This window comes from Pelophylax lessonae, assembly GCF_965119305.1.
Source record: "Pelophylax lessonae genome assembly, chromosome: 12".
NCBI lineage: Eukaryota > Metazoa > Chordata > Amphibia > Anura > Ranidae > Pelophylax > Pelophylax lessonae.
Window position 1 is genome coordinate 80,454,888 of NC_138779.1, and position 13,992 is coordinate 80,468,879.

Here is a 13,992-nt window from a genome sequence, read left to right on the forward strand (position 1 = left end):
GCGATTTTGTTTGCCAAAGCCTTGCCCTTCTCTCACGTACACACTATTGCTGACCCCCAAGGTAGATATCTTTTAGTGAAAGGCCACCTGCATGGCACCTTATACACATTCATTTCGTACTATGCACCTAACAAGGGACAGGCGAAGTTCCTTACCGAAATGCTTCTACTCCTCTCTCCCCACTTTGAAGGCCGTGTCATCATGGGAGGCGATTCAAATCTAGCTTTTGACTGCTCCCAGGACAAATCGACCTCATCCCGATTTATGATGCGGCGGCCCTCGAGACAGAGCCTTCGAGTGGCTAGATCACTCCATGCTCTCGGCTTAGTAGACATATGGAGGGAATTGAATCCCACCGTCCGAGACTACACTCACTTTTCAGCCCCACACAACACTCTGGCGCGCATAGATCACATCTTCATCCCGACCTCTGAAATTTCCACTGCCCTGAAGTCCAAAATAAGGGACACCCCTTGGTCAGATCACTCTATCGTGACTCTGCAACTAGCATGCTCTTCCCCGCGTAGGGGTCCTACCCCCTGGAGGTTGAATGATTCCCTCCTAAGCGATCCTACTAATTGTACAATCATCGAAAACGCGCTCCGTGATTATTTTTCCCTCAACGATCTCCCTGACACCGCCCCCACAATGCTATGGGGTGCGCATAAAGCGGTTTTACGGGGCCAACTCATCCAACTGGGAGCTAAAATCAAACGTGAGCGACAAATAGATATCGACCGCCTGGAGGCCGATTTTAAACGCCTTAGTAAAGCCCATAAACGCGCTCCCACCTCTGCTTCCTTTGCGGACTTAGATGAGATAAAACTTTCGCTCAACCTGGCCCTCACCTCTAGAGCGGAAAAGAGCTTGCGCTGGCAGGGAGCTCGTATTTATGCATCGCAGGACAAATTGGGCACAAAATTGGCAGCAAAACTTTCCCCTCGGTACCGGGTTATATCCCTCCCCAAAATCAAATCCCTAGCAGGAGAATTAACCAGCAACCCCGATTCAATCATGCGCTCCTTCCACTCTTTTTATTCGAAACTTTACACTGCCCCTGCTTCACAAAAGGGGGATGATATTACATCCTTCTTGAATGGTGTGCCTCTCCCCCAACTCAACTCCTCGCATAGAGCTCTCCTTGAAGCTCCGTTTTCCGAGCAAGAGGTCCTTGAGGTTATAAAATCTCTTCGCCCAAACTCTGCCCCTGGCCCAGATGGCTTCTCCAACACTTATTATAAATCATTTGCGTCGATCCTCGCTCCTTACCTGGTCAGGTTTTTTAACTCCATTAGGGATGGTACCCCGCTGGATAATTCTTTTAATAAAGCCTTCATCTCAGTTATTCCCAAACCGGGTAAAGATCATTCGGAAGTAGGAAACTATCGGCCAATATCGCTTATCAATAACGATCTTAAGATAATGACAAAAATTCTGGCTAACCGCCTTTCGAGCTTTGTCAACCAATACATACATAAGGATCAGGTGGGGTTTATACCTGGCAGGCAGGGCCCTGACCAGGTGAGGAGGGTTATTGATGCTATTTCTCTACTCCAATCGGGTTGGGATGGCGGGAAGGCTCAGGAGGGGTTTCTTCTCTCGCTTGACCTGCAAAAAGCCTTTGATTCCCTTTCATGGCCATTCCTTTTTAACACATTGGAAAGATGGGGATTTGGCCCCTCTTTCCTCACCACACTTACTTCGCTATATTCCTCCCCATTAGCTCAAGTCAGACTACAAGGCTATTATTCAGCTGACATTTCAATCGGCAGAGGCACGAGACAAGGATGTCCCCTATCCCCTCTTCTTTTTGCCGTTGCTCTGGAATCCCTGGCCGCGGCAATACGCCTGCACCCTGACATTCATGGCATCCGTTGCGGCAGTGCTACTCACAAATGTGCACTGTTCGCGGATGACATCATGCTATTCGTTACATCGCCATTAATTTCTCTTCCTAATATAGTTGCCCTCCTTGACTCCTTTAGTGCAGCCTCAGGCTTACGGGTCAATATGAATAAATCATTGGCGCTGAACGTCAACCTCCCCACGTCGCTGGCTGATCGTCTTAAGGCCCACTTTCCCTTTTCCTGGCACTCGGACACCATCCCTTACCTAGGAATCTCCTTGACCCCCACGATGGACAAGCTTTACTTAGCCAACTACCCACCCATGATCAAGAAATTGTCTAATGACCTATCGGAGTGGTCACGTTATCACATCTCCTGGTTAGGCAGAATTAACGCAGTCAAGATGACACTCCTTCCGCGCATTCTCTATCTATTTCGCTCCCTCCCCATACCGGTGCCTAAACCGCACATTCAGAAACTTCAAGCCAGCATCTTCAAATTTATATGGGGCAGGAAGGGCTATAGGATAAATAAACACACACTCTTGCGCTCCCGGAAACAAGGAGGCCTGGGGGTACCTGACCTCTGGAAGTATTATCAGGCGGCTCAGCTAACTCAGTTCTCCATCGTATACTCAGGGGGGGACAAGCCTGACTGGTACTATATGGAACGTCAGGCCGTCCCTCTTCACACTATTGACTACCTGGCTTGGCGGCCTGCTAAATCTCGCCCTCCAGTTATGGCACCTACCCTCTCTCACTCCCTCACCTTATGTGATTCAATCCACAAAACACTGAGAGTCACATCCTCTTGGGCTCCCCTCACTCACATATTTCATAACCCAGCATTTCCTCCTGGTGAAGATATCGGGGCTTTTAAGTGGTGGACGGACAAGGGCCTCTATAGGATAGGCCATTTCTTTGACAGGTCAGGTCCCTTGTCATTCTCTCACTGTACTAACACATTGAAGATGCCACCTGTGGAGCGATTCCGCCTGACTCAAATTACCCACTTCCTCAATTCCCTTAGGACCGATTCCCCCGAACCCCTCAGAGTTACCCCGTATGAACAGTGGTGTGCTCAAATCTCTGATGTGAAGGGTGGGATTTCCCTGATTTATACTCTATTGAACGACTCTCAGACCAAAACCGCCTACATGACTAAATGGGAACATGATCTAAATTGTGACTGGGACGTTTCCGACTGGCACGCCTGTGTCGGACGTTCCTTTCGGGGAATGCACAACGTAGGCCTCATGGAAGCTAACATTAAGGTGCTTATGAGATGGTACATGGTGCCTACACGTTTGGCGGCGATCTTTCCCTCGTCCTCACCGGTTTGTTTTCGGGGCTGTGACCTATCTGGTACTCTCCCACACACGTTTTGGGAATGCTCCAAAATAAGGACATTTTGGCAGCGCATTTTTGGAATGGTTCGTCAAATTACTGGCCTGTCCCTTCACCCTTCTCCGATATATGCCCTGTTGGGCCACCGCATCCCGAAGGTCCCCAAACACACCCAGGCGCTTATTTTCTATATATTTCTCGGTGCTAAAATGACAATAGCCAAACAATGGAAGAAGCCTGCGGTTTCTTTCCGTCTTGCTAAACAAAAGATATCCTGGATAATGACTCAGGAGAAAATGTTCAGTGTTTTGGATAATTCAAAAACAAAATTCGAGCAGATCTGGGAACCTTGGGCGGCTTTTGTAAATGTATCCATCTAAGACCTGCCAATTCTAATCTTGACGACTACAACCATACTTCTCACACGTAGGACGGAGCACGGGCCACAGGAACTTTCTCCCTCTCACTTCCTCTCTCTAATCCTCTCTGCTCCCTCTCTCCACCTCTCTGTCCTTTCTGACCCAATTTTTCTTCTCTCATACTCCTTCAGTGTTTTTGCAGCGGACAAAGAGTCAGGTTTTACTTTTTCAATAGGGATCGTGAGGGTCGGGTATCCTACCTCATGTTCCGATTCGTTTAGGGACGGACCCGACATTGTGTATTAGCCAGGTCTCTTAGTTTTTTCAATCTGCTGTTTAGGTTATAAAGGAAAGCAAGGTCTCTCAGATGAATCTGTAGTGAGGGGTTTGCTATGGTTATTCTCACATAAGTTCCCTCTTTGGCGGGACACTACCTCTGAGACACAGTATGTTCCCTTTAGGGGTGTCTTAGGGGTCGTGGCCTTGCGTTTAGGGGGTCCCCCCTCCCTCGTTTGGTTTTCTCACGCTCTTATATTGTTCCATGACCTTATGCAAATTCTTCTATCCTCATTACCTGAAACCTGCTTAGCTTACTACTGTTCGATCTGGTCGTATTCTGACTTACTACCCACCTCTAATGCCTATTACCTGACCTTTGTTATCAGCTAGTATGTCTATTTGACTTTGATGTACCATCACTGTTTTGTATTTACAGTTGTTAAACTTTAATAAAAATATTGAAAGAAAAAAATATCAGTCGATCACTAATATGTAAACACTGTTTGAGTAAAGATTATATTGCCTGTTCAAACATGTTGAAAAATATATAGTATATGTAAGTATTTTATTGCATTTTGAGTACTCTCCATGATATTTTTTTTTTTTATTTGCACTAACATATCATTTTTTAGGACAAACTTTTGAGTTATGTCCCCTTCTTCAAGGTCCATCCAAGCAGTACTAATTCAACTAATTCACAATGGTTTTATCAGGATGTTAAAGAGTGTGAGTTTTTTTTTTTTTTTCCTTTTCCTTAGAGACTCTTTTTTTTTTTTTAAACATTTTACTAAAACCTTTGTGAATTAGTTAAATTAGTACTGCTTGGACCTTGAAGACGGAGACACACACCAAAAGCTTGTCCGACTCCTGAAAAATTGTATACTAGTGCAAATAAAAAAAGTATCAGACAGTACTCAGCTGTTTCTGTCGCAAGTGCACTAATACGGCTACAACCATCTCAAGCAATGTTGCATTTTAAAATCTTTTATTTTTTTGACTTAACAGAAGAAAATGGGCGTGTTTTAAGAATAAGGGCTGGAATAAAATACACAACACCTGCTAAACCACCAAGTACTAATATTCTGGAATTAATTGAAGATTTTGAAGACAAGCCATTTCAAACTCCTTTGTAAGTATCTCCCAGTAGCCTCTATGCGTATACCCTGTATACATACAGGTGGGGAACGTAATAATGTAAACAGCAGTATTATAGGGCTCAGTTTTATTTGTGAAGGCTATTTTTTATCTTGCTTTATCAAGCCCTCTCGGTTGTATGCCAGTGCACTATACATGATCAGCAGGGTTTAGTACAAGTGATCAAATAAAAAAAATAGGAGGCTTATCATACTTCTTAAGAGGCCAATTTGCCAATGCCCATTTAGCTGGGGCATCTGTAATCATAACCATAAAAGCCAAATTGTTTGGTGTTCTAAGAGCAAAGGTCTCAATGGTTATGACTACATACACAAAGCACGACCAGTGCTGTATTTTGGCCTAGGCCAACAAGGCCCAGGCCTAGGGCGGCACTTTGCAGGGGGGCAGCAAAAAATCCGCCCCCCCCTACACCTGAGACTCTATTGGCCACTGGTTGCTAGAGCCACCTCTCTCACCCCCCTCTCTCTCTCACACCCCCTCTCACCTACCCCCCTCTCTCTCCCCCTCTCTTTCTGTCTCATCCCCCTCTCTCTCTCTCTCATCCCCCTCTCTCAACCCCCTCTCTCTCTCTCCCTCACTCCCCCTCCCTTTCTCTCACCTCTCTTTCTCTCATCCCCCCTCTCTCTTATCCCCCCCACTCTCATCTCCCCTCTCTTTCATCCCCCCTCTCTCTCTCTGACCCCCCCTCTCTCACAACCCCTCTCACCAACTCCCTCTCTTTCTGTCTCATCCCCCTCTCTCACCCCCTCTCTCTCATCCCCCTCACCCCCCCTCACTCCCCCTCCCTTTCTCTCACCTCTCTCTTTCTCTCATCCCCCCTCTCTCTTATCCCCCCACTCTTATCTCACCTCTCTTTCATCCCCCCTCTCTCTCTGACCCCCCCTCTCTCTCTCTCTCGCACCCCCTCTCACCTACCCCCCTTTCTCTCTGTCTCATCCCCCCTCTCTCTCTCCCTCATCCCCCTCACCCCCCCTCTCACTCCCCCTCCCTTTCTCTCACCTCTCTCTTTCTCTCACCCCCCTCTCTCTTACTCCCCCCACTCTCATCTCCCCTCTTTCATCCCCCCTCTCTCTCTCTCTCTCTCTTACACCCCCTCTCACCTACCCCCCTCTCTCTGTCTCATCCCCCCTCTCTCTCTCCCCCCCCTCTTTCTGTCTCATCCCCCCTCTCTCTGTCTCACCCCCCTCTCTCTCTCTCATCCCCCTCTCTCTCTCCCTCATCCCCCTCACCCCCTCCCTTTCTCTCACCTCTCTTTCTCTCATCCCCCCTCTCTCATCTCCCCCCCCCACTCTCATCTCCCCTCTCTCTCATCCCCCCTCTCTCTCTGACCCCCACGAGCACGACAAGACTTCAGTTGTGGAATTGGGGGCATCAAAGTAGATATTGGAGTAGTTTTGTGTTACTTGGTCACAATCCTTAGAAATGTTCAATGGTGACCTGTTGTTAAAGTTTTGGTTTTCGGACACTATTCTTTATCATTGACAAAGTCTAGGCAGGCTTCAGAGTGGCTGGTTGTTAGTCTGCTGCAACTAGCTGTTATGTAGCTTGCCTATTCACACTATACTATTTATCTGCTGCATCACCTATTCCTTGGGTCCAATTCCTACTCTCATCAATTTGTGTAAGCACTATCTGACATCCAAAAGAGAGAGACCGCACTCAAAGATGTTAAATGAAAATCCTTAGGACTCCTTTATTCTCCATAAATCCAACAGACAGCAGACAGACAGTGCAATACACGAACAGACGTGTCGGGTTGACGCGTTTCACGATAAAAATCGCTTATTCATAACCACACACAGGTGTGTGGTTATGAATAAGCGATTTTTATCGTGAAACGCGTCAACCCGACACGTCTGTTCGTGTATTGCACTGTCTGTCTGCTGTCTGTTGGATTTATGGAGAATAAAGGAGTCCTAAGGATTTTCATTTAACATCTTTGAGTGCGGTCTCTCTCTTTTGGATGTCTACATGCTTGGATGGCGGATCTGACCTGCACCGAGTGCTGAACTTGCACCTGAGCGGCTTTCTTCCTTGTTTTTGCTAAGCACTATCTGACCCCATATGTGCATTGGCTATTTGGAACATATCCACCTGTTTAAAGAATGTTATCCCAACATTTCATCTTTCTAATGTGTGTTTGCTGTACCACGTACTTGTATCCTGTTCTCTTTGTATTGCTTCCTTTGTGTGAAATCCCTGGTGATCCTACCAGTCCCCCTGCTTTCCTACGTTAGACTGACCAGGCTAGGCATGAGAACGCATCATCCCAGCGTGGTCAGTGTTCTGGCTGTGCTGGGAAAACAGCCTGCCTGTCTTCCAGTGGCCAATACTTGTGCTGACATGGCCTCCCCTGTACAGCCTTTCACCGGGAAGATCAGTGTTCTGCTGTTTACCCACCCCACCTCTCCAAGCCCATTATGCAGCCAAAAAACAGAGATTATGTAAAAAAATAAAAAGTATTTATGATGTTATTTATAATTTAAACTGAATTGGTTGTTTTAGAAGGTAAGGGTTCACATATACTTTAATGGAATAAAACTTATTTTTGACCTCACATTTTGGTGTGGGTCTCAATTCTTTTTTGTTTTATTCCTATCTGAAGTTTTCTTGAAGAAAACATCAGTACAGGTGGCTATGCCCACCCAATGCTCATGGCATTTTAAGATATCCAACATCATGCAAACCCTTTTCATTTGAGAGTCAGGGCCATCAACTCTCATCTTAGATCTGTATTCCGGACACTTCTACCAGACAGCACAGCCAGATCCTCCATTGTAATAGCAACATGGCTTGGTTACAAATACACACCAGCTTGTTGATTGGAAAGTTGGGGGAGTTAAGTTAAATTTTACATAATTTTTTTTTTTATGTCAGCATGTTTATACTTTAAGTATGTATTCACTGCAGAAGAGCCCAATTGTATGCACTATTGACCCTCCCCTTTCCTATACTGAGTCCTAAAGTGCAGGGGATTACAGGAGGGTAATATCCAAACAGAATATGGTTATTTACACTTTTAATTTAATTATTTGTAATGAATACATACTGTAACTCTATCAGTTGATGTATCATTTGATTACTTGAATGAAGTACAGCTTTAGGTCCCAGTAGGCAGGTTTCACATGTTCCCCTGCCTACTAAAACTTGCAAAGAAAAGGAGGTAACATGAGACCACATTAGTGTATTATAAATATTTATTGAATCTGGGGCTTAGACAGTTCTTCCAAAAACTTTATATATAAGGTCCATTGGGACGAATTAGGAGTTTCTGATGTTTTCGGTTTTAAAAATGTATGGTTGTATTTTTATTGTTTTATTTAAGAAACATAAATGTTACATAGCATTTGTCTGTGTTTGCAGTGGCTATGAATGTGTGAACTATCCTTTGTCATGTGTAACCCCTGAGAAGTTCATGCAGGAGGGCTGTAATGCCGTATCTTCTCAGCCTGGACTACAATCATCTAGTGCCCAGCTGTCAGCGGATGAAAGTGAACCTCACTCCGAGATTGCAGGAGATCCCCCTGGAGGACAGCATGGTGAGTTAATGACCTCTTCATGCTGAGATTTGTCTGTTACAGCTCTTGTTAGAGATAGATAGCTTGTGGCCTGCAAGAATAGTATGCTGGCCATGAGCTCAGGCAACGTTGGGGCAATTTCAATGCATAGCATACCTGACCTGCACACTATGGCAGACCTAGAGTACCTCTCAGTTTGCCCTCCTCCAGTGATGACATCTCTATGCTCTCTGCCCCTGCTCTGTCCCTGCCACTGCTCTGTCCCAGCCACTTCTCTGCCCCAGGCACTGCTCTGTCCTTGCCACTGCTCTGTCCCAGCCACTTCTCTGCCCCAGTCACTGCTCTGTCCTTGCCACTGCTCTTTCCCTGTCCCTACTCTGTCCCTGCCCCTGCTCTGTCCCTGCCACGGCTCTGTCCCTGCCACTGCTCTGTCCCAGCCACTTCTCTGCCCCAGTCACTGCTCTGTCCTTGCCACTGCTCTTTCCCTGTCCCTACTCTGTCCCTGCCACTGCTCTGTTCCTGCCACTGCTCTGTCCCTGCCACTGCTCTGTCCCAGTCACTGCTCTGTCCCTGCCACTTCTCTGTCCCAGCCACTGCTCTGTCCTTGCCACTGCTCTTTCCCTGTCCCTTCTCTGTCCCTGCCACTGCTCTGTCCCAGTCACTGCTCTGTCCCAGTCACTGCTCTGTCCCAGTCACTGCTCTGTCCCAGTCACTGCTCTGTCCCAGGCACTGCTCTGTCCCTGCCACTGCTCTGTCCCTGCCACTGCTCTGTCCCTGCCACTGCTCTGTCCCAGTCACTGCTCTGTCCCTGCCACTGCCCTGTCCCTGCCACTGCTCTGTCCCTGCCACTGCTCTGTCCATGTCCCTGCCACTGCTCTGTCCATGTCCCTGCCACTGCTCTGTCCATGTCCCTGCCACTGCTCTGTCCCTGCCACTGCTCTGTCCCTGACACTGCTCTGCCCCTGTCACTGCTCTGTCCCTGACCCTGCTCTGTCCTGTCCCTGCCACTGCTCTGTCCCTGCCATTGCTCTCTCCCTGACGCTGCTCTGTCCCTGACGCTACTCTGTCCCTGCTTGCTCTGTCCTTGCCACTGCTCTGTCCCAGTCACTGCTCTGTCCTTGCCACTGCCCTGTCCCTGCCACTGCTCTGTCCCAGCCACTGCTCTGTCCCAGCCACTGCTGTGTCCCTGCCCCTGCTCTGTCCCTGCCTCTGCACTGTCCCAGTCACTGCTCTGTCCCTGCCACTACTCTGTCCCTGCCACTGCTCTGTCCCTGCTCTGTCCCTGACGCTGCTCTGTCCCTGACGCTTCTCTTTCCCTGACACTGCTCTTTCCCTGCCACTGCTCTCTCCCTGCCACTGCTCTGTCCCTGCTGCTGCTCTGTCTCAGTCACTGCTCTGTCCCTGCCAATGCACTGTCCCTGCCACTGCTCTGTCCCTGCCACAGCTGTGTCCCTGTCACTGCTGTGTCCCTGCCACTGCTCTGTCCCAGCCACCGCTGTGTCCCTGCCACCGCTCTGTCCCAGCCACTGCTCTGTTCCTGTCACTGCTCTATCCCTGCCACTGCTCTGTCCCAGCCACTGCTCTGTCCCTGCCACTGCTCTGTCCCTATTACTGCTCTGTCCCTGCCACTGCTATGCCCCTGCCACTGCTCTGTTCCTGACACTGCTCTGTCCCTGCCACTGCTCTGTCCCTGCCACTGCTCTGTCCCTGCCATTGCTCTCTCCCTGCCACTGCTCTGTCCCTATTACTGCTATGCCCCTGCCACTGCTATGCCCCTGCCACTGCTCTGTTCCTGCCACTGCTCTGTCCCTGCCACTGCTCTGTCCCTGCCACTGCTCTGTCCCTGCCATTTCTCTCTCCCTGCCATTGCTCTCTCCCTGCCATTGCTCTCCCCTGCCACTGCTCTGTCCCTGCCGCTGCTCTGTCCCTGCCTCTGCTCTGTCCCTGACGCTGCTCTGTCCCTGCCGCTGTTCTGTCCCTGCCACTGGTCTGTCTCTGCCACTGCTCTGTCCTTGCCACTGCTCTGTCCCAGTCACTGCTCTGTCCTTGCCACTGCCCTGTCCCTGCCACTGCCCTGTCCCTGCCACTGCTCTGTCCCAGCCACTGCTGTGTCCCTGCCCCTGCTCTGTCCCAGCCACTGCCTGGTCCCTGCCCCTGCTCTGTCCCAGTCACTGCTCTGTCCCTGCCACTACTCTGTCCCTGCCACTGCTCTGTCCCTGCTCTGTCCCTGACGCTGCTCTGTCCCTGCCGCTGCTCTGCCACTGCTCTTTCCCTGCCACTGCTCTGTTCCTGCTGCTGCTCTGTCCCAGTCACTGCTCTGTCCCTGTCACTGCTCTGTCCCTGCCAATGCACTGTCCCTGCCACTGCTCTGTCCCTGCCACAACTGTGTCCCTGCCACTGCTGTGTCCCTGCCACTGCTCTGTCCCAGCCACCGCTGTGTCCCAGCCACTGCTCTGTCCCAGCCACTGCTCTGTTCCCGCGACTGCTCTGTCCCTACCACTGCTCTCTCACTGCCACTTCATTGTCCCTGCCACTGCTCTCTCCCTGCCACAACTCTGTTCCTGCCACTGCTCTGTCCCTGCCACTGCTTTGTCCATGCCACTGCTCTCTCCCTGTCACTGCTCTCTCCCTGCCACTGCTCTGTCCCTGTCACTGCTCTGTCCCTGTCACTGCTCTGTCCCAGTCACTGCTCTCTCCCTGCCACTGCTTTGTCCATGCCACTGCTCTCTCCCTGTCACTGCTCTGTCCCTGTCACTGCTCTGTCCCTGCCACTGCTCTGTCCCTGTCTCTGCTCTGTCCCTGCCACTGCTCTGTCCCTGCTCTGTCCCAGTCACTGCGCTCTCCCTGCCACTGCTCTGTCCCTGCCACTGCTCTCTCCCTGCCACTGCTCTGCCACTGCTGCTGCTCTGTCCCAGTCACTGCTCTGTCCCTGCCACTGCCCTGTCCCTGCCACTGCTCTGTCCCTGCCACAGCTGTATCCCAGCCACTGCTCTGTTCCTGCCACTGCTCTGTCCCTGCCACTGCTCTCTCCCTGCCACTTCCCTGCCACTGCTCTGTCCCTGCCACTGCTTTGTCCATGCCACTGCTCTCTCCCTGCCGCTGCTCTATCCCTACCACTTCCCTGTTCCTGCCACTGCTTTGTCCCTGACGCTGCTCTGTCCCTGCCGCTGCTCTGTCCCCGCCACTGCTCTGTAACTGCCACTGCTCTTGACCAGGCCGGCATTATCCAGAATCAAAATAACTAGAAAATTTAGCTTTTCTCTCCCTGCCTGCTCTCTCCCTGCCACTACTCTGTCCCTGTCACTGCTCTGTCCCAGTCACTGCTCTCTCCCTGCCACTGCTCTGTCCCTGTCACTGCTCTGTCCCAGTCACTGCTCTTTCCCTGCCACTGCTCTCTCCCTGCCACTTCCCTGTCCCTGCCAGTGCTCTGTCCCTGCCACTTCTCTGTCCCCGCCACTGCTCTGTAACTGCCACTGCTCTTGACCAGGCCGGCATTATCCAGAATCAAAATAACTAGAAAATTTAGCTTTTCTCTCCCTGCCTGCTCTCTCCCTGCCACTACTCTGTCCCTGTCACTGCTCTGTCCCAGTCACTGCTCTCTCCCTGCCACTGCTCTGTCCCTGTCACTGCTCTGTCCCAGTCACTGCTCTTTCCCTGCCACTGCTCTCTCCCTGCCACTTCCCTGTCCCTGCCAGTGCTCTGTCCCTGCCACTTCTCTGTCCCTGCCACTTCTCTGTCCCTGCCACTGCTTTGTCCATGCCACTGCTCTATCCCTGCCACTGCTCTATCCCTGACACTGCTCTCTCCCTGCCACTGCTCTGTCCCTGCCGCTGCTCTGTCCCTGCCGCTGCTCTGTCCCCGCCACTGCTCTGTCCCTGCCACTGCTCTGTTCCTTATCTCTGCTCTGTCCCTGCTGCTGCTCTGTGCCTGACACTGCTCTGTCCCTGTCACTGCTCTGTCCCTCTCACTGCTCTGTCCCTGCCACTGCTCTGTCCCTGTCACTGCTCTGTCCCTGCCACTGCTCTCAAATTATTTTCTTCTTTTTGCCCAATGTCTTCTCTCTTGAGCCGCTAGGTGACCTTTATTGTTGCAAATCCAGTGCTTTATATTATTCTGGGACCAGGCTGGCATTATCCAGAATCAAAATAACTAGAAAATGTAGCTTTTAAACACAAACAATACCTCTTAGCAATTTATTTATTACAGGTTTTTATATAGTGCTGACAATATATGCATAAAATATATTAGCCCCTGCCTTTAAAGGGGACTGTGCCTCTTTCCCTGAATTTCACAACAGCATGCATCTCTGCATGCTTATTTAAAAATGCCTAACAGTTTTTTTTTTTGTTTTTTTTACATTTTTTTTGCTTTACTTAAGTTTTTTTTTTTCCCTTACACTTCCAAGAAGTAGTATTGTAGCCCTAGCCACATAGATGCCCCTAGAAGGACAATGTCACCATTGCCTTCAGGAAAATTCTGTTCCTAAACTTCCAGATCTTTTGAAATATCACAGTATTGTCATACTGTGCATACGTGAGAAAAACGCGCACAAGAATATAGATAAGTAGGATTCTTCAAACTTGGCCCTCCAGTTGTTCAGGAACTACAATTCCCATCATGCCTAGTCATGTCTGGGAATGTAAGAGTTTTACAATGCCTCGTGGGATGTGTAGTTCTGCAACAGCTGGAGGGCCCTAGTTTGAGGATCCCTTGGTTTAGAGAGTAGTGATTTGGGGAAGGTCCTCTTTAAGCAGCTCACAATCTAAGGTCCCTAATTTCACATGCCGCTCCCAGCTGAGAGAGAAGGATGGTCAGCTGTTGTAAACACAGCAGACCATTCTTCTCTCTGAAATGATCACAGAGCGCCTGTGATCCTTCTAAATAGGATCACAAGTCTCTATCATCATTTCACAAGTCCCTCCTCCATACAGTTAGAAAACACTCCCTTAGGCTCACACTTAACCCTTTGATCACCCCTAGGTTAACCCCTTTCCTGCCAATGTCATTATTACAGTAACAGTGCATATATTTAGCACTGATTACTGTAGTAATGTCACTGGTCCCCCCCAAAAGTATCAGTTAGGGGTCCAATCTGTCCACCGCAATGTCGCAGTCCCGCTAAAAATCGCCGATCGCCACCATTACTAGTAATAAAAAAAAAAAACCAAAATGACATAAATCTTTCCCCTAGTTTGTAGACACGATAACTTTTGTGCAAACCAATCAAACTACGCTTATTATGATTTTTTTTTACCAAAAATATGTAGCAGAATGCAAATTAGTCTAAAAGGATGACAATTTTTGATTTTTAATTTTTTTTTTCGGGAATATTATATAGCAGAATGTGAAAATATAGTTTTTTTTCAGAATTGTCGCACCTTTTTGTTTATAGCGCAAAAAATGTAAATCGCAGAAGTGATCAAATACCCCCAAAAGAAAGCTTTATTTGTGGGGGAAAAAGGACATCAATTTTCTTTCAGTAAAGTGT

The 13,992-nt window shown here is 49.1% G+C and overlaps 1 protein-coding gene across 1 annotated transcript in view; it reads left to right on the forward strand.

Moving 5' to 3' along the window:
- Positions 1–13,992, forward strand: part of MORN1 (MORN repeat containing 1) — a 625,079-nt gene that overhangs the window by 241,547 nt on the left and 369,540 nt on the right. The window contains exons 9-10 of the mRNA XM_082273769.1: positions 4,837–4,960; positions 8,350–8,525. Coding sequence (XP_082129895.1) covers positions 4,837–4,960; positions 8,350–8,525 — 300 coding nt within the window. The remainder of the gene's footprint in view (positions 1–4,836; positions 4,961–8,349; positions 8,526–13,992) is intronic.